This window comes from Hippocampus guttulatus, chromosome 6, assembly GCF_054856545.1.
Source record: "Hippocampus guttulatus isolate MCC_2025c chromosome 6, RoL_Hgut_1.0, whole genome shotgun sequence".
Taxonomy (NCBI): domain Eukaryota; kingdom Metazoa; phylum Chordata; class Actinopteri; order Syngnathiformes; family Syngnathidae; genus Hippocampus; species Hippocampus guttulatus.
The window spans coordinates 18516251-18540752 of record NC_141266.1 but is presented as its reverse complement, the minus strand read 5'-3'; the positions used below and the strand labels follow the sequence as shown (position 1 = coordinate 18540752).

The following is a 24502-nucleotide window of genomic DNA, read 5'->3' as shown; positions in this document are numbered from 1 at the left end:
GTGGGCGGCTGCGGGCCGAAAGGAGATGCTCTTCTTCCCGCCTCCAAGCCCGAGGCAAACTCATCAAATAAATAGGCTTTTTCTTCATCGCGTAAAAGGGAACATATGTTCTGAAATACGTGTCGTGCAGGTCAAATGTCTCCTGCTACTGCGAGAATTTAAAGCATAGCACAGCAGTTATGAGCGAGCGAGGTATGTTTGTCATGTGGTCTGATACTCATTTTGTGTATTTTTTTTTCTCCCTTTATTCTCTATTTCCTTCGTGGTGCCGGAACGTTACCGTCACACTGATCTGCGTATAACAGCTGTAAGTATTCCAAGTCATTGTTACGGGGCTCCTTTGCATTTTGATTGGAACGTGTGCCAATATGGACGCCCACAACACTCAATTGAAATGTGTGTACTGCATATGATCAAAAATAAGGTCAGTGAATGTGAACTGGGGCTGAGCAATATTACATTGAAAGATAATTTTGAAGAAAAAAAAAAGAGCTGTTTCACACAAGCCTCAGATTTCTGATGTTAAATGTAAATAACTTTTCCATTGAACTGGCTTTGTAGGGACATTTGTGAAAAGAAAATGAACATTTGAATGTTTCTAAATCAAATCAAGTTGTAGTACAAAAGTAAAAGTGTGTGTTTGTTCAGAAAATGAAGAGCTACTTTTCTGCTCTTCTCTACTTACTGAAGTAATGTCCGAGCGGAAACAAACTGATGTTATATGCTTGCTAGTAATCTTCCTCTTTAGAGTGTCTGTAGTATTTTTTTTTCAGCCGTTGTCGACATGTCAACTATAGTACCTGGTTGCAAATGTCGATGACGAGACGGTAATAGATTAACATTACCGTGACTTTGTCCCAAGAGTGATTGGGTGGTGCTATCGTTAATGTATTGGAAGTGTTCACCTCTTATAGCAGCCGCTCTCCGTGAGCATGTTTTGCATATCCCTTCCTCTACCAAGCTGCGCTACCCGAAAAATTCCAAAAGATGTGACATTTTGGATATGGGGAAAAGTTGTAGGGCTCACTGACTGCTCACACCAATAACGGGACGGCAGTGGTCGTGCCACACGATGCTTAAAAAAATAAATAAAAATAAACTGGCGGATGAAAACTTGTTCTGAAATCAATTTTCTAACATTTTGATATTCGTTGAAACCAGAAAGCAACCCATGCCTCTGTCCTACATCGAAGGGGTGCAACTCTTCATTTGGACTTGTATTTAAATCCAAGATCCAAGAATAGAATGATGAACTGTGACATAGCTGGCGTTCACTGTATTTCACACTAAATTCGGACTTCTCTACTATAATGCTAAATATCTTGATGAATTGCTAACTGATTTCTCTTAACGTTGGTTTGTCTTGCAGCAGCAGAAGAACCTAGAAGGATATGTCGGCTTTGCAAGCCTCCCCAACCAAGTGTATAGGAAGTCGGTCAAGAGGGGCTTTGAGTTCACCCTGATGGTCGTTGGTAAGAGCGCAAGCTGCCCGCCTTGTTGTTGTTTTTTCCCTCAGTAGACTCTTTGTGTCCCCAAAGGCGCTTGGCATTTCAATGTCTTCACTGTGGTTTGTTTTGTTGAGACAAGATTGTGTCACTTTGTGTGTATGTGTGCGTGTAGCCATATTTATACACTGAGGACAAGCCCCCTGCTTTGTCTTTGCCAAGAGAAAAAGCTGCGGAGGCGGCTCGGAATAATCTGCGACATCATCTTGCAGAAACACTGGTGGGGAGAAAAAAAAATTTGCAGAGATTCTTCCCTGGCTCATCAGTTTGGAGGGAAAATGTTTGCTCGGGTCGAAAGCATTTCCTGTGCAGGGAGCAAGTATTCGTAAAGGCGCGTCTCTAAGAATAGTTAGTGCTGCATGCGCTGAACCTGCGCTCAACACGCTGCTGGACACGGTCCAAGCGTTTTCAGTGAGAGCATCATCGACAAGAGATGAAGCCTTCAATTTCTTTTTCATGCCTTTTTAGCAAAGCCTTTTTACCATATTTTTACCCCTCCCCCAATCCCCAATATTTATTACAGGGCAGCATAACGTGCTAGTGGTTAGCATGTCTGCCTCACAATTTTGAGGTTCTGGGTTCCCCCCACCTCTCGCAAAAAAAAAAAACGATCGACGACATTAAGTCAGAAAAGTTTAATCCAAATAAAGTGTGGATGTGGACAACAATATGTTGCTATGATTAAGAATACCCCGTCGTGTTTGGGACCCATGTTCTCATTTTGGGCACGATTGCAGAATGTGAGCCAACAAAAAGTTTTCGAGGCACATTTTTAGTGAACAAGCTTGTTTTCTTTGCGTTGCTACTTTCTCGCTCACACACACCCACGGACAGACATGCACACACGCACAGAGTGTTGCGTTTGTCTTGGCTGTGCTTCACATGGAGCCCATATGGCCTCACAGTGCAACACAGGACATCAACCAGGGAGGAGGTGTGAGTGGAGAAGAGAACGGTTCCAACGTCCGTCATGGCTTCCTACTCTTTCGCCTCTGCAATGTTTTTTTTTTTTCCCCCTCTCTGAAACCCCCCCCCAATTCTTCAACCCCTTTCTATTGAACGAGGCATTTTAGGGTCAACGTTCACGTGATCTCATGATCCTTTGGACTGTGTCCATGCTGGAGCACCACGGCTTGACAAGGCTCCAAAGTAGCACAATGAGATGCTCTGTTGGTTGTCCAACAACCATTAACATGCACAGATGCTTGTGTTCTACTTTGTTGCATTTTTCTGTATTCACTTTTTCACTGCAGAAGCTCTGACGAAACAAAATGATGCGTTGGAGGATGCCGGTCCCACAGTAATACAGTATAACAATTCATAACATAATCCGATAAGGAATGATACACTAGTATTTTGATTTAATAGCGTGCCAATTCATGTTTCTTGAGTGAAGAGCTCTCACCGGTTGATTTTTTTAAATTTTATTTACTGTATTGTTTATTTTTAATTGGAGTATTGCGGCAGGTTCAGATTCACAGAGCACTTGGGCAAGGAGAGCCACAGCTGCCGCTGCACTTTGTCATGTGTTGAGTGGCACTCGTGTCCCACTTGTGTGTCGTCCCATTTATATTTGCCAGAAAACGCAACCAAAAAAAAGTGTCATTCATATGCCCACTGTGCTTAAATCTCATGAGCTCTTCTGAAGTCTCGTGAGAGTTACAGAAGGGGGAAAAAAATGCACGTTTAAAAAAAAAAAAAATCTCCAAACCCTCCAAATTCCTCAAAAGACACTGATTGTAATTTGAAATCTACATCATCCAGAAATAACGGGGAGAACAAAATTGGCGGAGAATCCTGGGGGGAAAAAAATCTTTAAAATATTGAAAAATAATTTGAAAACATTCCGAATCTTAGAATGCGGGGGTTCGACTATATTGTACAACATTTCCAGTCTTTCAGTTTTCAATTCTTTACCTGTGCTGCTGTTCTGTTCCTCCAGGTGAGTCGGGGTTGGGCAAATCGACGTTGATCAACTCTCTCTTCCTCACCGATTTGTACTCGCCGGAGTATCCCGGACCTTCTCATCGAATCAAGAAGACTGTCCAGGTATATTTAGCCAAGACATAAACTAGACTGCTTGTTGCAAACATGTTGCAACCTGTATGTGGACTAAAGCCCATGGAGGATTACTCAAGGTTTTTTTTGTATTTTTTTTGCATTCAAAGAATTCTTTGGCTAAATATTTTTACCGTAACCCAGTTTCGATCAGCAAAGACGATAAGTATATTTCCACTTAGTTCCGCTTTGGTTCAATGTCAGCTGCTCATGACCTTGACATCTCGGTAATCACGCACATGCACACCTTTGTCTGTCTTGTTTGTGACGACGCCAATGTTTGAATGTTTTACCAGTTCTTCAACATAGTTAGCAGCATGAGGGCGACCTGTCCCAACATGTCGCCGGCTTCATACACGTGTGCGTGTGTGACGATAGCTGTCAGCAATAATGATTTTACAGAGGGACCTTCAAGGTCCAGTGCAATTGCCTATCGAGATCAATGATACTGTTCCACATTCCAAAATGCTTCTCAACCATACAATGTTCACGTGCTAACAGTCGAGGTTATCGATTCTAATATCCATACAGTACAACAATTCAAGCGTGGCTTATTTTGCGGTCAGTGGACGACTTACCAAAATAAAACCAAAAGCAACACTTCAGAGTAATATCCGGTGGACTGTTTTGTTTCTCACTTAATACAGCCCATCCACATCAAAAGGTCCTTTTTCCATAAAACGCTTCTCAAGTACAGCTACGGCCGAGTATCAAGTTAATGGAAAACAAACGCTGTAGTATGTGACAGGAAACGTCTGTGGCTTTAAAAGGCCCCTGCCCTGGTGAGTGACGTGTGTGTCAGTGAGTACGTCGAGTTCCCGGGCAGTAGTTGTGGACATCATAGCTTGCGTATAAATGTGCTTGTTAGATGTTTGTTATCGATGACTGAAATGAGCTTTCTAGATGGGCTCTGGTGGCTTTCATGATGAGAAGCTCAGTTCTCTTTCCTCTGTGGTGCTAAATTGATACTTTTTATTGATGTATTTATTTCTTTCCATTGAGTGACCCGATTTGCAACCCGAAGTGCTGGAAGTAACCTTTTACCCCTCCGCTCCATGTCAGGTGGAACAGTCCAAAGTGCTCATCAAGGAAGGCGGCGTGCAGCTGTTGCTCACAATCGTTGACACCCCCGGCTTTGGAGATGCCGTTGACAACAGCAACTGGTCAGGATTCACGCGCTTGACACACTTGACAATGGCTTAATCCAGCACAGGCCATAAGATCTCGCCACTACCCATAATTCACCTTGGCAGGGTATGTTTCTTTGATGCCGTTGCGTGTGTTTGTTTGCACAGCTGGCAGCCAATCATCGACCACATCGATAGCAAGTTCGAGGACTACCTGAACTCAGAATCGCGGGTAAACAGACGGCAGATGCCTGACAGCCGAATTCATTGCTGCCTTTACTTCATCGCTCCCTCGGGACACGGGTGAGTGGCTCAAACTCACGAAAAGCTAAAGTAACGTTCTACATTACCCTGCGCACCTTCAGAATATCAACATCAAAGGCCCTTGTCCAGAAAAAAAATAAAAATACTCAAAAGGGAGCTCTGCCTGAAAGTTGCATCACACCAGTGGTTCATGGAAACAAACATGAAGTGGAACGCTGACCGAAATAAAACTCTTGAGTTTATGTGTGATGGCCGTTTTATTGACTTCTGCTATGCTAAATCGGCTGTTTTGCTGAGTGTCCTTTTTTCCCCGCTTCCACATTAAAAAAAAAATAAAAATCCCTGCTTCATCAGTCCTATAATACCCACAGGACTGGAAACGAAGAGGAAGTAAAGAACTTCATAAAATAAAAGCACTACTGACAATTTGTGATAACTTCCACATGAAAGACCTTATGTCCACAAAAATCTTCCCAGTTCTGTCTCAGTCTTGGAAAACCAATTGGAATTGGGGAAACAAAAAAAAACAGAACCTACATGCTTTTCAGGTGCGCTGTTTTGGTTGAGTAGCTCGTCTGTCATGGGTTATCTTGATCAAAGGCCTTTAGTCCAAAAAAATCTTTTGGCTTTTTTGAGGTTTTGGTTGAGCTGCTAGCACAGGAAACCCATCGCAGCCTCTATCTTCACTAACGTCATCACAGAACATCCACATCAAAGGCATTTTTGTCTGCTAAAAAGCAAAGACATCATTTAACAACGGTTGGAATTGAAGTTGTTTGTTTTATTAAGCCGGGACAGAGGGCCACATTCTTACAAATAGCTCTGCTTAAAGAAATAAAATAAGTACCGGTAAATGCAACCCCAAAAGCAAATGATCAAAACTCTGGTGCAATGCATTTGCCTGCCTTTGGTGTTTGTTAGCATTGAGCTAAACAGACTTTCTGAAGGCAAAACTTTGTGGTTGTTTTAAGTACACATCCACATTTCTTTGTTTTATTTCAAGTTTGACATTAAACTTAAATTGGAAGTGGTAATGAACAGCTGGAAGCCAGACTTTATTTTTTTTCCCACAATTCGTCACTAGCTGCCAAACTGCTGTTTCTTATGGAAGTGACTTGAGTTCACTCCCACAATCTAATGCTGTTTCACATTTATGCCCACAAGTCAAAGCAAAAGGAAAATTGGTCCAAACCTACAATGTCTTAATATACCCCCGTGTGTTTTTTTTTTTTTTGGGAAGCGGGGGTGGGAATTACACTTTTTGTATTAGCCAGCAGCTGATTAAGATCTTCCTTTTTTTTTTTAAACTGACTGAATGCCTGGAATTGTATTTAATCTACATGCATGGTAGTTTGCCTGCAGTGTGGCGTGGGCACACGCTTATCAAGAGGCCTCTATCCTCGTTTACGAGACGCTGTGTTTGTGCCCTCAGGCTGCACACTCGCCTTAAAGCACACCGAGACTCATGAGGTTATGCTACACTTTTTTGTTCTTTTTTTTTTTTTTTTTAACTGACAATTTGGCTGTTAATCCTCCCCAAATTCTTTCCATATAGCTCAGCTACCGCACACGTGTTTGTAATAAAAAGGCTCGACGTGAAGCCACAGATAAAAAGGCAAACTTGATACTTGGTGGCTTTGGATTTCTGCTGAATGTACGACAGAAAGAAGTCCCGGTACATAAAAAGTCCATCAGACCAAATAACTTAATACTCTAATAAAGCAAGAGCCTCTTATGAATTCAAGTGATAAGTGTGCCGCTAATGTGCATATTTGTGGTTTGTCTTTATTCGATTGAAATGTGTTGCAACTTGCACGAGGTTGTGCTTTCTGAAGGACTTCTATGGTGGAGATGGATGCCAGATGATGAGCCAAACATTTAGGTCGCATAGCATTTTAAAAAGCAACTCCAGGCATTTTTTATGTAGTAATATTGCCTATGTGCCCTCACTGGTTAAAACCTGTTTTTTTTTAAAAATAATATTGCATCCTTGGAATAAGAATTCAGCAGATTCATGAATTTTGCGTTAATCCTCCATGCCAATTAAAATCTAAACAACAGTAAAATGATACCCAAGCATTCCGTGTGAGCCCGCCATAAATGTCGCAAGTTATTTATCCAGCTCGCAGACGGGCCAAGAATAACTCTGTTGCTTTTCTCATGACTGCGAGGTCACTCCGACATGCCGAACATCCGTCTGCTGTCACAGATGCTTTCGTACTTTGCGTGCTTTACTTCCAAGAATCTCCAAAGAGGGACTTAACATAAACTGAAGAGTATCTTTATTGTAAACTGGTGCAGAAGGGCGTGAGGCTGCTTGTTTGCCATATTTCATGGGTTCATTTTGGAAAAGAAGAGAAAAAAAACCCCCAGTTTGACTGAAAACTTTGTTTCTAAAGACTTTTCCATACTGCTTATGCTTTAGATGCGCCCATGAGTTTATCAAACTGAACCTCAGAAGGTGAACCGTCTGTTCCATCATGTTGGTTCACTTGCAAGTTTGTATTAATTTCAAGATAATTTTTGTTCCAGACTATAACTGGCACCCTCTTACAATGCTCATGCAAACACTGGAATGTATTTATTTTGTCTCGTGACCATTTTTCTGCAAAACCAAAATGCTCTAAGCGCTGATGTTTGAAGTTGGAATTTGGGAGCTATGCTGTCAGTAGTTTAGAGAATAGCACTTTTTTTTTTTCACTCCAATCCGTATGGCTAATGTCCGGTTGTTTGTGTTTCCGTGGCCGTAGCTTGAAGCCCCTGGACATCGAGTTCATGAAGCGTCTGCATGAGAAAGTCAACGTCATCCCGCTGATCGCCAAAGCAGATACACTTACGCCAGAGGAATGCCAGCAGTTCAAGAAGCAGGTCAACAATTTCCTTTGCCGCCACCCCCCCCCCCATAAAAAAAAGGGCCCTCGGGCACCCTTGTCTTTTCTCGTCATGGGCATCCTAAAATGGCTTTCTCTGTTGCCTGCAGATCATGCGGGAGATTCAGGAGCACAAGATCAAGATCTACGAGTTCCCCGAGACGGATGATGAAGAGGAGAACCGTCTAGTGAAGAAGATCAAGGTGAAACTCCTGCTCACGCATTATTCACAAGACGTTCAGGATATTGGGCATTAGGGTGACATTTTAGGATGACCTCAAAATGCACAACGTTCAGCGGTAAATTTAATTTGGCTTAAGTTCATCTTGAAATCTCACCCCAGAGCTCAATTTTCCCAAATGTTTTGTGAGGTGTGTGTCTCTTTATTGATTTATTTTTATACATCAGCATGACTCCGTTCATTCTTAGAGATGTAAATGTTTCTAGGACAAGCTGCCATTGGCTGTGGTGGGCAGCAACACCATCATCGAGGTGAACAGCAAGCGCGTGCGGGGACGACAGTACCCCTGGGGAGTCGCAGAAGGTTTGGACGCATTTCAAGACACTCAACATGCTGTCACGTCGATAAAGAGGAAGGATGACTGAGCATTTAACATGCATTATGTCTGACATTATTTTTCTTTGCCAAATTGTGGTGAGCAACCAGGATGACACGGTGGTCTTTTTAGTGTGACTTATTATTTATTTTTTTTAAAGCCAAAGAACAAGTCAACCCCGAAAATCCTTTTGAGCTTCAATTAAGTCACAACATCATGATGTACAATGTGCATGTTGGTTGTTTATTTTCATGCTTAATTGGTGGTGGTACTCTTATTTGAATGCAAAAAGGGTATTTCCTTCAAAGACTAAATATTTTCAAAATAACCTGGCTAGACCTCTGAGTTTATATATAATGGGAATTTTTTTCGGGAATTTTTACTGACTTTGTTTCTCCTCCTAGTTGAGAACAGTGACCACTGCGACTTCACCATCCTCAGGGACATGCTCATCAGGTACTTCCCCATTACATGTGGATGCCGTACATTACAGACAACTGCGCTGATCTATTCCGCAAAACCGCCGAAAACAAAACGCTTGTTGCCCCACGCAGGACTCACATGCAGGACTTGAAGGACGTGACAAACAACGTCCACTATGAGAACTACCGCAGCAGGAAGCTGGCCGCCGTCACCTACAACGGCGTGGAGAACAACAGGGCCAAGGGACAACTGTCCACCAAGTAAGCTGCACACGAAACTTGGACAACGTACACTTTTCACCAAAAATTAAGGATATACGGCTCTGCCGTCCAGTGTCAGGATGAGCTCTTAATGGACTATAACACTAAAGGTGAACCTAATTTGACCTCCAAACAAGTGAAATGTCCAACTGTACAGCATTTCAGTACTTTTTCAACAAGTTGATGGCCTCCTAGAGCAGGATTCCAAGGATGTCCACTTGCATGTCTTTCTGTGACTCTTACAGTGTCCGTCTCTGTTGCAACCTACGGATGATACTCGAAGCTCAGTGGCACTGAGCTTCGAGTATCACAGATCTTCAGAGATAGAGACTGGAAAACTCACAGAAAGGCATGCAACCAACAACCTTGAAAATTTTGCCATTTAGTTCCTTCTTAGGCAATATGTACCAAAACACTGAACAGTTGGACATTGAGGAGTCATATTAAGTTCACCTGTGAAGCTTTTAGTGGCTTTTAGCTTCATCATGAAATTTCCCCCCAAAGCCCCAATATCCATAACTTTTGGTGAGCGGGTTTATATGTCGAATGAGGTGTTTAATCAGACATCATATAAGGTTTGTAGTTTTAGCCCTCAGCGCTAACACACTAAGCTAAAATCACAACTCTGCTAGCACGCACCTCACAAATGTGCAGCGCACCTTTTAGTGCATGAGCTCATCATTGCATGCTGTGTGTTTGTTTTGTGCCGTCTTTTTTTTTAGACTTGACGCAGTCGAAGGAATGTAAGTGGTCATTTCATTCTTGTTCCTCACATTTTTTTTCCACATAACTCTTTAGTTCGTTGCTCTGCTGTTTCCTTTTGGCTTTTCCGCCTCATCCCTGCGTCTTCCCTCCAAGCAGCTGGTGGCTCCTCTTTCCAGGCTAACTGCCAAAGAATCACACAGCCTGAGAAACGGACAATTTAGCACCCGCGGCACTGATTGTAATCACTCTTGTGTCTTTTTGTGGGCTCTCTTAAGAAGAGAGATGTTGCAATCTAAGCAAGGTACACACATTTGAATGTATTAATTTTTTCCCCAATGTCTTGTGTAGTTGGTGATAGGGCTGCGCGGTAGATATGCGTGAGGCAGTATCTGGGTTAAGCTTTGCCTATAATTTGTATTTGGACTCGACTAACCTAGTGTGACGATGAGGGTCCTTGTACCTGCCTCATTTGGGGGGGGGGGGGGGGGGTTAAGCACGTGTAACCACGGAGCTGCTGACTTAATGCATTTTTTTAAACCAGCTCTGAACTGATCGAAAATAACGGTTCATCCATGTCGATCCGTCGATCCCTTATGAGAAAATAATAGAACACACTACATACAACATGTCCGCAGACCGGAAATAAATCAGTACAATACCACATACGGGGAGGCAGAACAGGTAGAGTTAAATGACATAATACCCCTCAAACTTCACTGCAATCGTCATGATCACCTTCTGTGACATCACGTGATCCAGGCTTCAGTGGTTTTGGAACAGACGGTGGAATTTGAATCTCCTGCTTAGAAAGGGCCTGCAATCCAGTCAGCATGTTTCCAGGTCCAACTGCCGATTCTTTTCTGTTCCACTGCTCTCTCCCTCTCGTCCGTGTGCATGAACACGAAAAAGAACCCTTGTGAAAAGCCCCGTTAATCATGGTGATAACCGTGACTGTGTGTGTATATCCGTGCTCGTCTAGGAGTCCACTGGCCCAGATGGAGGAGGAGCGGCGGGAGCATGTGACCAAGATGAAGAAGATGGAGATGGAGATGGAGCAGGTGTTTGAGATGAAAGTCAAGGAGAAAGTGCAGAAGCTCAAGGACTCTGAGGCAGAGGTAATACACACACATACACACTCACAGCGAAATGCGTGACAGACCCACCAACAATAAGTGAAAAAGAAAATATGCGGCAAACAGTCAAACATACAGAAAAGCGCAATATAAATCTAATGCATTGTGATAACTTTTTTTTATATAATTTTACCCCTTCCACACACTTAAAACACATTTAAACTTACTGCTTTTTTCCACACACAAACCATTTGCAAGCATAAAATGTACACCACACTTATCATTGAACTGGTATGTGTGCAAATGTTTGGACACGTGTAAGACCTTTTAGGGGGGTTTTTTTTCTCCTCACGATAACTTGAGTGATTCTGATGAGAACACCAAAGGCACTTCATAGTGATACTGACAAATGAAGACCACCAGTAAAAGAACCTACAACCATTGGCCAAGAGAACACAGACCTTGATTCAAAAAGTTTCCCCAAGTGTGCATAAGTCTTTTGCCATGTGTAAATGGGCAAATTGACTCACTTGTGCTTTTGGTTTGTGTGCGCAGCTTCAGCGGCGCCACGAGCAGATGAAGAAGAACTTGGAGGCGCAGCACAAGGAGCTGGAGGAGAAGCGGCGCGTGTTTGAGGAGGAGCGAGCCAACTGGGAGGCCCAGCAGCGCCTGGAGCAGCAGAAACTGGAGGCCTCCAGGTCAGAAACAGTGACGTGACATCACACGCATTGAAGACTCTTGCTCACATAGTTCTCACAAATCTCTGCTACCTTAATGCTAACCCATAATGTAAAATGGCATAGCCTTGCTAACAGAAATTAGCATACTCAACATATTAGGAAAATTCTAAGCCTTCAAATAACTGCTTCTCAAACATATATGGGGCAGAAACACACAAACAGAGCCTAAGACAATACTCACATGTATTAAATTGCTAGAGCATAGTTGTTGTTTTTTTAGATAAGAGTTGTCATTTGGATGATGTTTTGCTTTGAATTGCGAGCCAAACTTTGAGATGAGTACTGTATTGTGGTAGTGAACGCAACTCCCTCCGCAAGGAGCAGCACTATGGCAAATAGCTAACAATTCCCCACACACAAACAGTGGTGCAACACATGTAGACGGACAAAATAACAATACTCCCAGGCATATATTCTTTCATTTCTATGAAGAATGACAAATCTTACTTACTGAGGAATTAAGGGTATCCATGTACTGTCGGTATCATATTGCCCCCATGTGTCCAAGGCGTGCACACCAGAAGGAGCAGCAAAATGCCCATCAAAGCAAAAAAAGTGGCAAAAATTCATTTGATTATATTTAAAAACAAAATTATTTTTTTATGAAGCTAGTTTACATATTTTTAAAATATATACATTATATTTTGGGGGTGGGCTAAACGGCAATTATAAAGAAACCAAAAAAGTTGCAATGAACTCAAATCACCAAGCCCCTCAAAAGGCTATCATAATAGGCACGCTTTTCAAATCGGTCTTGCAAGTACTTGAAAATGACTTGAAGTGGCCCTTGTCTTATGTGTACAACGCTTAGGAATGGTGTTGACTGTGTTGTTTCTTTTCCAGAACTTTAGAGAAGAACAAAAAGAAAGGCAAGATCTTTTAAAGAGACAGTCATCACGGACCAACCGGCGTCCGCTTAGTTCTCTTTGCCAACGTTTGCCGCTCAGGGCATCATCAGTGTGTGGCACTGACGAACCCCCCCGCAACCCCACCTTAACTCCATCTTCCTCTTTCCCTTGTTCCTATTCCTACACCTTGTTTGTTGCTGTGTGTATGTGTGTGTGTGTGTCTGACAAACCCATTGAAAAACACCCCTTACACACACTCACACACAATCTCGGGACTCATCATCATTGAAGAATGTGTTTACCTTAATAACCGTAAAACATCAAAGTAGAAAAAGGCCAAACCATTTGTTATTATTATTATTATTATTATTATTACTGGTGTTGTTCTTACTGTTGTAATACTGGCCCGGCTTCTTCCTGCTGCTTTCCCTTTTCCTACCAAGCAAGGTTGCTTTTTAATTTACTGTACATGTTTTTTTTTTTTGTTTGTTTTTTGGGGGGGGCGGTTGTACAATCACATTTGTTTACATGACACAAATAAGAATATATATACACATTACAATAAGGCGGACGCACTTCCATGTTTGGTGCAGCGGGAAGATTTTTTTTTCTTTAATGTACTGTACCCATTGAAACTGTTCAACCGTTCCCAATTAAAAAAAGACTTTGGAAAAGAAAGAAAATATCCCACCTCTGGCCTTTTTATAGATTCACTTGGCTTAAGCTTATTTCCACAATGTAACTTTTTTTTTCTTACCCACTCTTCTGTTTAGCCATTTAACGCAAACATTGGACCACCATTTATATAATGTTGAAAGTATTATATTTCTCTTTAGTTTTATTTTTCTATATAAATATATACCAAGCCAGCTGAATTAAGGCCTGCTTTTGTACGTGTAGAATACCAATACAAACTCCTCAGAGACGTGAGAGCTGCGTCCACTGTTTATATAAAGTTTTATAAATCAACAGACACCACAAAATACGAGATTAAAAATATATAAACAAAAGTGAAAATATTCAGTCGCGCTGCGTTCAACTGCCAGTGGGAAATGAAGAGACAACACCATGTTTTTTTTCTTTTGGCTATGTACTCCCTCTCTTGTATTTTTAATGTTATTTTTCATTTGTATTGTACAAAGTCACTTAATAAACCTGTGATCAGATGGTTGACTCATGTGGCTTCATTGTGAAATGTCACATGCTGGATTAAGACATGAAAGGTTAGGGCCACGGCCCCCAAAAATACAAGAATTGTGTTTGGGCGGGGGGGGGGGGGGTTGTGTGTATGTTCTTTTCAATAAAATACTTGGAATCTAATAATTAGTCATATTTTTGGTGAACAATTTTAATTTTTTTTTGAAAAAAATGTCAGATTTTCTTTTGAGTCACATTTTTTCAAAACAATAATAGTCATAATTTAACAAGTTCAGTCGTTACTTTCCTAGATAGTTTTTAATTGACTAAAAAAGTTGTCTTGGGAGGAATCCGATTTTTTTCTCAGAGGAAAATTCAGTCATTTTTTTCTAGATACAAAGTGAGCATATCAGTTCCATTTTTTGTAGTAACGTCAAAGGGAAGTGTGCCTTTTTTTTTGCTAATTAGTTGCATACGTCATCCGACTACTCAGAAAACAAGCGAGCCGTGATTGGCTGTTACCTGAACTCCGATGAAGTGTGATGTCATTTTCAGTCGACAGCAAGTGACAAAATGACAACCACCGTGAGATGGAAAACGGGTAGCTATTGTGCTTAATTCATATTGCACAAAACACTATTTATTAATCAGAATGCCTTGTTTAGACTAGTGTGGGCTCATAAAACATATTTTAAAGAACACTTTTAACTTGACTCGCCCTTGAGGAGTTTTGCTGGGATTAAATTAGAAAACAACCCTCTGTACAACGACGTGACCACAAGGTGAGTGGACGAAGAAGTAACGCAGTTAGCCACATTTTTACTCGACAGACATGTTATCAGTGTGAATTTTTAACCCGCAAACTCCCCCTTTACCAGAACAAACCTTTTATGTATTTTTTAAGAAGAAACAAAGTCATATTTATGAGAGGTAAGAAGTCAAAATATTACCAGCCTAAGTTGTGATTTTATATCAATATGTTCAAGATGTAATTATTTTAGGGGAAAATCAGAATTTATGATTACTATCATAAAACGAAAAATGAATCTTTTTTCATTTTCAGTGTTTGTATAATTTCACGTGAATGTTGCAGGTCTTCAGATAGCCACTGGAGGCCGCAATTGCGACTAATACAGTATTTGCATTTCGAGAGACAGTATGATGACACAAACCATATACTTTATCGTTTACGTACGGTGTATATTCCATAATAATATGGAGCCTAAAAGCATACCTGTCAACTTTTCGGAGCGCCGACCTGTATAAACTACCAAAAAAATCCTTATAAAGAGCAAAAAATCCTTATAACATACCAAAGCATTTTATATGTCAAAATAACGGCAGAAAAAAACCCACGAAATTTTCAATGATATTTATTGTAGATCTCCATAATACACGTGATTTACTCTAAAGTTACCGGAAATGAAAGCATTCGAGTAGACTAGCACCATTCTGGACATAAGCAAACGGAACTACCTGTTAGGGGGGAAAAAAACCCCGGAAATTTTCAGAATCCGTATGATTTGTGCGATACGGCCATATACGTAAGATTCACCACAAAATCCGTATGAACTATGGCTAAACCGTATGAGTTGACAGGTATGTAAAAGTGACATTGAAAAACACGTTCAGTATTTTGTGGTTCCTGGTGTTGAATCATTTGTCGACAGGCAGGTTGAATGCACTTGGCCGCCCTCAGCTCCTTTTGCCCATCAGACCAACAAAGGTGCGAAACCTGTGTCCTGCCAATTGAAGACAATATATATATATATATATGTATATAACAGGTAACTTTTTTTAATACACTTTAATCAGGTCTTTACTTACGTTTACGTGCTGCCAGACTTCCTGTGGCTTCAGAGAAATGTATAATGAAAATCATGTTTCGAAAATAGTGCAGTTTTTATATATTCATTACATTTCAGGCTTACCAGACTTTTTGTTGTAAAATCGCTGAGGTGGTTGTGGTTTTCCAGCCATTCTTGTCAAGATATCTTTAATAAAGTCTGCCTTCTCATCTGTAATCTATTTAGAAATAATAACAACAACAAAACAACTTACTATGCTAAGTGCAAGGTGCAAATTTGATTTTGTCATTCTAAATATGAAGAAAATATGTGTATTTCTTACCTGACTTGTGCACTTGTCTCCATCCAGACAGAAGATGTTAGTCAGCAATAGAAATGAAATGACTAGTTTGATCATCTCCATTGTAATCCAATTTATGGTGCAGTTCAGAGTGCTCTTGCTGCCTTCTATAGTTGCCAATGGATAGTGACCACAGCTATGCTGATGCTGAATATGATGAGGATAATTTTAAAGATGCATCATGGGAGAGTGTTTACCTCACGCATAATTACACACACCTCTTTCAATTTTCTCTGCACCTTACTTCATTAAATCAGCAATTTCAGAGTCACTCAAGAGACGTTTATGAGTCGTGACAGCAGCTCAAGTCACTCACATCCAATTTATCTTCATTCGCGACAGCATATACGATACTGTAGTGGCCAAGGCCGATATGTGTAGGAGACTACTGTAAAAAAAAAAAAATAAAAACATTCCGTTGTTGGATTGGATTCTATATTATTTCCATAAAATAACGCAAAACGATTAGAGAATAAATGTAGCCTATTAAACATATATTTGTATAATTTTTGATTGTAATATTAAAATAAGACGTAACCCCTGCCACTTTGTTTTTATCGTTATTAGTGATGATACTGTACATTTGTAGAGTACACTCTACAAATGTACAGTGTCTACAAATGTGTCATTTTAATTCCATGTCCATTTGTTGGTGTAAATTTCAGTCGAGTGGTGTCACAAAATTTTAATCCTGAAAATAGGTGGATGGATTAGTTTCTTGAATCTTACTCCACAAAGATTAAGCACAAAGCAACATATTATACAGGACATCTATACAATTGTATACTTAAACTTTTTCTACAAATACTGCTACTGGCCACTTTAAAATGGGGCGATGATTTTCTGCACTAACAGCACAACTGTTATAGGATTGTATTCTACCACTGATCACTTTAGCTCTGCTTGATACTTTGCACTTTGACTCACGGCTGTCATTGGGTGGTAAAACTGCACAACGGTACCCTTACATTACGGAATGTCTTTCCATACTTATCATGTCATGTCCTTGTTTATGATGATAGTAGTGTAGCCCGAACTACCGGAGACAAATTCGTTGTGTGTTCTACATACTTGGCCAATAAAGATGATTCTGATTTGTATGTATTATTTATTTATTTTGCTATAAGTCAATGTGCAGAGAAACATGTAGTTAAATGATATTGGATATTCAACAAGCATCAGTGCGTTTTTTAAGTGTTATAGTTGAGTAAAAGGTGTTCAATAAAATCTGGTTTTCTCAACAATATTGCATCAAATATTCATCGCATTAGAAAAGGTGTGTTTATTGTACACGCTTTTTGACCCACTACAGCCGCCGTCTTCTCCATAAGCTCTGCCTCCAACAGACGATAAGCAGCCGCCGTATAAATAGTAAATCGAGAACGGGGTTAAAGAATAACCTCAAAACAAAAAATGCGCAACACTTGTGGTTGGAGCCGAATTGATCCAAATTAGCACGGCGTGGGAAGAATGTTGGGTTCAAGATCTCCTGTGCTCTATTTACTGCTTGTAGCTATCGTTCACGTGACTTTCGCAACAAAAGCGATACCAAGGAGGCGACTGAAGTTGACCGACGATGAGGCGAGCCGAGCGGGCTTGGAGCTCCGCGACAATTTGGTGGAGGAGAGACGCTCTGGATATTTGGAGCCGGGAGAACCGGCTGCCGCGTTCACGGTGCCGACTCTGAATGGGGAGTTTGTGTACCAGCCGGGAGGAGCGGGTTCGGCGGGGATCTCGTTGGTCATCCACGCGTTTAGCAACAAGTCGGCGTTCGTTGAGTGTTTGTGGAGTTCCACGTCGTCCTTGGCCAGCCTCGTTGAGGAGCTACCGAGCAGCGCTCAGGTGCTCTTCCTCTCTCTGGACGACTCCGCGGCCACGGACGCGCTCTGGATGCGGGAAAGGCTGCACTCCGTCGCCAAAAAGCACAAGTGACTCACTCACTACTTCACAAACAATAAACTAAAACAGTACACAGTGAATGTAAACCGGGCCGGCCCGCATGTTGGGGGAAATTAAACCCATAAAAATCGTAAAACAAATGGTAAATGAGAAAATTGAAAAATCCACATGAAACGAAACATAATACTGTAAATAAACAAAATATATTGGGGGCGGGGGGCGGTAGAACTCAGTGGATAGATGCAGTTGCTGAACCAATCTGAAGAACAAATGAATTTACTGGTGTACATCCAAATAGACAAAAAGACTACTTCAAGATGCGCTGTCAAATTTAAGTTAACCTCTGTGGAACAGAAAAAACATCTAGGTGCTATAGACTCAGCACTTAATTTAAGAACTTAAATCGCATATTAAGACATTTCATCTGTGCTGTATGTTGCACATAGAACATATTTGACAATAAAGCTGACTTGACTTAACATTTTTGGATAATATTGAATATTCTGTTTGTAATTCAACATTAACACTGGTAATTGGTAACCATTTATATTACTGATAATTTACCCGTAATATAACCCATATGTGTTACGCAAATAAATGATAACTACTCAAATGGGTAGTATATATTTCATATGGTCAAGAAGGAGACTACCATTCCCACAGAGGGTCAAAAAGCATCTTGCAGAACTAAGTAAAACAATAAAAGTCCATTTAAATCAATTCAATTGTAAAATATAAATATGTCCTTATTTTCTAAATTTAACAGATTCAATGCTTTAACTATAGTTATTTATTTGTGTGCGTGTGTTTTATCAGTCAAGAGGAGGTTTTGTCCAGACTTCATGTGTCTCCAGTACCGGTGTTTGCTGTTGGAAACTGGATCGCCAGCGTCTTGTACTCCTGGGCATGTACGGGTCACAACTGTGGCCTGTCTCAGGCTGTGTTCACTTCCCAGGGTCAGTGACTCTCACAAAAATCAAACAAAAAATTTACACAATCTCCACCCCCCCCCCCCCCCCTATGCTATATTAAAGCAAATGACAATGACATTCACTTTTTTTTCCTAGCATTTTCTTCTGATACCGAACATTTTTCTTCCATGGATAATGTAAATATTTTATTGAAAGAAAAAATGTGTCTTAATCATTTTTGAAAAAGACACTTAAACTTGCCCGTGCGTCAGAAAGAAAGAAGGGTCTTTGTTCATAATAGTTAATTGAAATTTTATGGATCAAACGTACAAGTGGTTATTGGTACTTGATTATCAGTGAACATTCAAGAGTGAATACTCGTGTCTGTCTGAAAAAAAGTCTGTATCAAACATCCAGAGTAAAAACCCATGAAAAACGATTAGCCATAACTTGAGCTGCAAGCTTATTGCGATCTCCATTCCCGCAGGATGGGATGTGCCTGTTATCGTCAAGCGACTGGACGCAAGATATGACTGGCTAACAGGTAGCTGGGAAAAGACGAGGTACGAGCTGAAGGACACGGGAGACGGCTGTGAGCCGTGGCCGTCTCTCGGCGGTGCCGTCGCCTGGCTGTCAGAGGGAAACTGCTCTTTCTTCACCAAGGTCACTAAAGTCATGATAGCAGGCAGTCACTAGGTTTGATTGTGAGTCAAGCAAAATAACACAAGAAGAAGTGATGTACTCTATACATCGGGGTGATTATTTTATTTTACCCCCAAAATTTTTTAGAAAATACTGATAAATGTTCAATATAATTTCCTAAGAAAAACAAGGATGTTGGAGGTGGTTATTGTGGTTCAGCAGAATTTTTTTTTCTTTTAAAAACAGTTTCATGAAACAGGCCTGGACAAAAAAAATAATGGTAATATTAGAAAATAATTGGACTAACAGGACATGTACATAATATATATTTCGCATCACGTCTTCAAACTTCGAATCAATCAGTCGGGCTATTTAAAAGGTGAAAGGTGCTTATTGTGCTGTTTGGTGACACAGTGTACTACGCTAGACGTGGACCAGAGGAAGTTGATTTATTAGAATTTTTGTCATAAGTTATTTCTGGGACCACTCTGGGTTTTTCTGTCATTAACTCATTCAGTAGCAGCCAATTCTAGACCAAGTCTGAAAAGACGTTTAAAAACGTCTTTGGGAGTGAATGGGTTAATAGAGGTGTAGCCACAATATTGTCCATGTGTGCATTATCATACAAGCGCTCTATAATTATTGAATATAATATCAACAACACATTTGAAGGAGAAAAAGGACAAACCAATGAAAACAGAATGTGGTGTCGGAGATGCTCAATAGTCTCCATTGTGTCTATGACAGAAAGTGAGTGCCGTGATCTCGCCACAGGTCCGAAACATGGCCAAGTCGAACGCATCTGGCGTGTTGGTCTACGCCCTCGCAGGAAATGCCATCCAGGACATGAACTGCGTGGACACGGAGTGTCTCACGCCACTCGCCCTGCCCGCAGCCATGGTGCACAACCAGCCAGCCGTCACCCGCATGCTCAGGTTTCATCGCCGCACTAAAGCCAACACCATGGAGATGACATTTGAATGCCTTTGAGAAAACCTTTGATAGCATCAATAGCGGATGCACATGAAGGTTATTCAGAATCATGCTGATGACAAACATTACAAACACACTCGAACGACCCAAGTCCAACACCTCAAAAGTCGAACGAAAAGTACCCAAAAGTCATCGCAACTGTTATTCCCATTCTAGCCATTCATCAAAGTAGTACCGGTAGTTTGTTTTTCCAAGAAAAAAAACTTTATTTCCCTAAATAAAGGTTTACTATTTCTTGAGATTTAAAAAGTCATAGTTCAAGTAGAATTAAGTTGTATTTTTCTTGAAGCAGTGCTAATTTTATGCAGACAAATTACATACGATGGAATTTTTTTGTGTGTGTTGTGGGCTTATTTTATATTTATTAATTATTTAAACAAGTCAAGAGCTCCACATTGTATATTCCAATATAAACATGTTTGGTTTATGTTCTTTTTTTTTTTTTTTTTTTTTTTTGACAGATCAGGTTTGGCAGTGAGTGTTTCTTTCCAGACCACACCGTCTCCCAACTTCTTCATCGGCATTGACCAACAGGGGGCGCTGGCCGAGCTCGGTTGGTTCCTCTACCCCTCCTTCAGCTTCCTCAACTGGCAGGCTCAGTGGTGAGTGAGGGCACTAGATGGGCCTGATAGCAATCCGAACGGACTCATTCCTGGTATGTTGTGTATGAATTGTTGCCACGTCAAAGAGAGGAACGACCAGTAGAGGGTGCCGTGAACTCAGATTTGCTGGCTAAGCGGGTTGCAGGAGAAAGTGGAGCAATGAAAACAAGACAACAAATTTGACCAAAAAAAAAAGTTCATTTACAAAAGAATGGAAGCAATAGTATAATATAAATCAATATTTTTGTGTTCAGGTTTGACTTCTCCGCAGCTCTGCAGCTGAAACTGGAATCTCCCGCAACCGTGGTCTCCGTCTTTGACAAAGTGCAAATGCAAGGGGACAAAGGGGCCGTGGCTGATGTCAACATGCCGCCAGGTGGCGCTATTTTGCCTTTTCAATTGCTGACTGGTGCCTTGAGATTTAGGACTTGTGTGTTTTCCAGATCTTACTAGATCTGATGTTGGGCTGATTTATTTATTTTTTAAATTTGTGAGTACGAACTGGTAAGAAGAGCGCAATATGGTAGTAGTGAACTGAACCAACTCATTTCACAATAAGCAGCAATGTGGCAAAAAATAAACAATTCTCCAAAAAAAAAAAAGAGGCCAAAAACTTCCTAAGTGTTAAATGCCACCTCCAGTTGAAGTTTATTGTCAAGCTAAACATAAAACTAGGAGAATTACGCTTTGTGCAGTGCTGGAGATGTGACCAAAACGGTTGCACGTATGACCTATTTTGCATGTTTGAGTAAGAATTTCATCAGGTCACATTTTTGTGCGACCTGATGCGTTTTTGTGACATTGTTGTCAAACGTCACCATTTTTTGGGAAGCCACAGATGCCATTGCTCATTGATACATTAATTGAATGAAACACACATACAATCACACAAAAAAACAAATTGAAAGCACTCGCCAGGTGATACTGTGGGGCCACAACTCACAAGTTACGAGCTTACCCGTAGAACAAATGAAAGTCGTAAGTCGAAGCAGCACCGTATGGTGAAGATCGGCTCCGTTGTTTGTGTGTGAGCAGACCTGTCTACGTTTGACACGCTGATGTTGGATGCGTCGTTCTCGTGTCCCGGCAGCAGAGACGCGTCGTGTCCTCAGTGGGATCACACGGTTCAACTCTTTGTGTGCTGCGATCGCCTCGGACCGTATTGCCACGTCGAGCTGGGACGCTGGATCACCGCTTTCCGAAGGTGGGGCCGCCCGACAAAAATATTCACAGTTTTCTTGAGTGTTTTTACGTTACGTAGAGTATTTATCTTGGAAATGACATTTGAAAAAAAGGTTAATTTTGTCCCCTCAAAAAACTGACAGTCCCTCATGTTGCTATCATGCGTGTGATATGCAGAAGAATCGGCCGCTGGGAGACAGATGTGTCTCCGCTTCTTCCGGTGCTGGACGCCGGCGTTTGTCGCTTCACCATGAAGACGGCGCCGTGGGCCATGCCCTGGATAGTTTCCCTCAACCTGAGGTTTAGCGTCGCCAACCTGACAAGTAGGACTGGGCTTGTTGAAGCAGCATGTGGTCAAGACAACTTGTGATTTCGTAGTGAATAACAAGAACACAATTCGTGGTGTTCAATATCCTATTGATCTGTCAGGCGAAAAGCTCCGCCCTTTCCGAATGATGTCACTGTACAACGGCGGGACTTTCGACAAGACGTACAACCGGCGCTACCCGCCAATTAAGTTTCCTGTGCCCGCCTCTGCCAAAAAGGTATGATGCGCTGTCGACAAGATGGCGGACAGTTCTGACTGCGTGCGGCCCGCAGGTGGAGCTCTATGCTGTCATCACAGGACACGGCAGCGACGAAAATGGATGCGGTGAGTTCTGCGTCACTTCGCACCACTTCCTGGTCAATGGCGTTCACAACAACACGCGATCCTTCGACTCTGCGGGTGAGTTGCGCTATTGATGCATCCTCATATCATTTTACTCGGTGCTGAGAAAATGAAAGCTAAGTATCTGAAATATAATTAAGTCATACATTTTATGAAGGGAATCATTTTGCAATATTAGGAGAAAAAGTAATATCAATAGAAGGTGCCCTTTTATGAGAGTAGTCATATTTTTATGAAAAACATTTTGAATAAAGTTTTATGAGATTAAATTATAACCTAAGAGAAGATAATTTTGCAAAGAAAATTTGGGGGTTGACTTCCCCTTTAAAATAAAGTTGTAATTTTTCACAAATTCCTTTTTCAACCAAAAGTTATGATTATGTCACAAAAATGAAGGCATGTTTTTGTTATTTTGTAACGTGAAACGCATTAACCTTGTAAATTCGAAACATGAGAAGAGAAAGTATTTTACGGTGTAAAAAAATAATACAGAATTTTTGTATCCGTTAATAAAGTTGCCATATTAAGAAAAAAAGTTAAACTTTACGAGGAATTTTTTTTGAGACTTTATGAGGAATGTTGTCATTTTTAGAGCACAAAATCATGAATCAACATGAAAATGAGCGATTTTAAAGCAAAAAAGTCATTAAAATAACTGCGAGAATGAAGTCAAGTGCAAATATTGAGAGAAAAAATGTCAGCATTTTCCAGAGTGAAAAGCATAAATAATTTTAGGAACATGAAGTTATAATTTTCCCACAGAGGTCCTAATTTGAGAAAAACCTGATTGGCGCTCTGTGTTTGTTTGAGCAGGCTCAGCACTGGGCTGTACTGAGCACGTGAAGGAGGGCGCCGTGCCCAACGAGCACGGCACGTGGCTGTACGGCCGCGGGGGCTGGTGTGACGGGCTGCAGGTGGACCCCTGGAGGCTCGACGTCACCGCACAGGTACAAGTCACTCCTTAAGTACAGTGGACTCCTGCACTCTGCACCAACATATTCGCTTACAGTGGTACCTCTGCTTACGAAATTAATTGGTTCTGGAGGAAATTTCTTAACCAGAAAATGTTGTAAGTAGAGACGTATTTTCCATGTACATGCCCTAATCTGGTCCAAGCCCCCCCAAAACTCAGACATAAATGTTTTCTAAAGCATAAAAATACATCCAAATATGTAACAAATACATGTTACAATTAGATTATTGCGCAATAAATGACAGTCATGCACAAAAAATAATTTACTAAAAAAAATACATTAAATATATTATGACATAGTATCGTAACTTTTTTACTTGAATAATGAAAGAATTCATTTCTGTCCAATAAATGTACCGGTACTTGAATTGTACCTTATTTTTAATGGCTCTCCCACCCATGGCAATGCAATTTTTTGGGGGTGTTTATTTCCAAGAAAATAATTATTTGCCATCCTACCCACAGTGGCTTCTTGTATACATTTTACGGTAGAGTTTATGTAATTTATTTTCAATTGAAATGTATTTGTGTGTGTGTGTGGTGTTTGCAGTTGGATGTTAGCGGTCAGGCGTCCAACACGATTCAGTACTTCGGTCTGTTCAACGGCAAGGATCCGGATCCAACTCAGCAGCCAGGTTACATTGTCATGTCGTCTTTCCTCATCTTTTACAAATGAATACCAAAAATTTCCTCTGTCAAAATTAAACAATTCATTCATCTCATGGCCAGAGTGGCCGTAATATGTCGTTATTGTTGTGTTTAATTCAAAAAATCTGTTCATAGTGAACCTATGTGTGCACATGGTATAGGTCCATGATGAATTTAGTTTAAATGTTTCAATTAAAAATGGTATCAAATACAGTATCAAATTTAAAAAAGTAATTGCAATGTTATTCATAGCATTATTTTTTTATG

General features: G+C 40.8%; 2 protein-coding genes across 4 annotated transcripts; both read left to right on the top strand.

Moving 5' to 3' along the window:
* Positions 1 to 146: 146 nt before the first annotated feature.
* Positions 147 to 13596, top strand: septin7b (septin 7b). 2 transcript variants are annotated; one of them, XM_086113263.1, is made up of 14 exons: positions 147 to 307; positions 1370 to 1472; positions 3448 to 3554; positions 4626 to 4726; positions 4859 to 4993; positions 7705 to 7822; positions 7935 to 8027; positions 8272 to 8368; positions 8786 to 8837; positions 8936 to 9064; positions 9787 to 9807; positions 10749 to 10884; positions 11398 to 11540; positions 12426 to 13596. In XM_086113263.1, exons 2-14 carry the CDS (start codon positions 1463 to 1465, stop codon positions 12463 to 12465), a joined length of 1182 nt encoding a protein of 393 aa, XP_085969389.1. In that variant the 5' UTR covers positions 147 to 307; positions 1370 to 1462; the 3' UTR covers positions 12466 to 13596. The 2 variants fall into 2 exon arrangements, with proteins under 2 accessions (XP_085969389.1, XP_085969390.1); XM_086113264.1 differs by lacking the exon at positions 9787 to 9807 and having other exon boundaries at positions 149 to 307.
* A 3467-nt stretch (positions 13597 to 17063) lies between these two features.
* ngly2 (N-glycanase 2) lies at positions 17064 to 24327 on the top strand. 2 transcript variants are annotated; one of them, XM_086114520.1, is made up of 12 exons: positions 17064 to 17643; positions 18431 to 18570; positions 19013 to 19188; positions 19942 to 20102; positions 20622 to 20762; positions 21017 to 21138; positions 21856 to 21966; positions 22088 to 22267; positions 22374 to 22489; positions 22545 to 22671; positions 23428 to 23561; positions 24138 to 24327. In XM_086114520.1, exons 1-12 carry the CDS (start codon positions 17186 to 17188, stop codon positions 24261 to 24263), a joined length of 1992 nt encoding a protein of 663 aa, XP_085970646.1. In that variant the 5' UTR covers positions 17064 to 17185; the 3' UTR covers positions 24264 to 24327. The 2 variants fall into 2 exon arrangements, with proteins under 2 accessions (XP_085970646.1, XP_085970645.1); XM_086114519.1 differs by having other exon boundaries at positions 21798 to 21966; positions 22122 to 22267.
* Positions 24328 to 24502: the final 175 nt, after the last annotated feature.

What these genes read in the sequence shown, in the direction of transcription:
- ngly2 (XM_086114519.1), top strand. Translation starts at nt 17,186, where the DNA reads ATGTTGGGTTCAAGATCTCCTGTGCTCTATTTACTGCTTGTAGCTATC. An exon ending in GGCTGTGTTCACTTCCCAGG is followed by an intron (nt 18,571 to 19,012) that starts GTCAGTGACTCT and finishes CCATTCCCGCAG; the next exon opens with GATGGGATGTGCCTGTTATC. An exon ending in CTCAACTGGCAGGCTCAGTG is followed by an intron (nt 20,763 to 21,016) that starts GTGAGTGAGGGC and finishes TTTTGTGTTCAG; the next exon opens with GTTTGACTTCTCCGCAGCTC.
- septin7b (XM_086113263.1), top strand. An exon ending in GCCAGCAGTTCAAGAAGCAG is followed by an intron (nt 7,823 to 7,934) that starts GTCAACAATTTC and finishes TGTTGCCTGCAG; the next exon opens with ATCATGCGGGAGATTCAGGA. An exon ending in CCCCTGGGGAGTCGCAGAAG is followed by an intron (nt 8,369 to 8,785) that starts GTTTGGACGCAT and finishes TTCTCCTCCTAG; the next exon opens with TTGAGAACAGTGACCACTGC.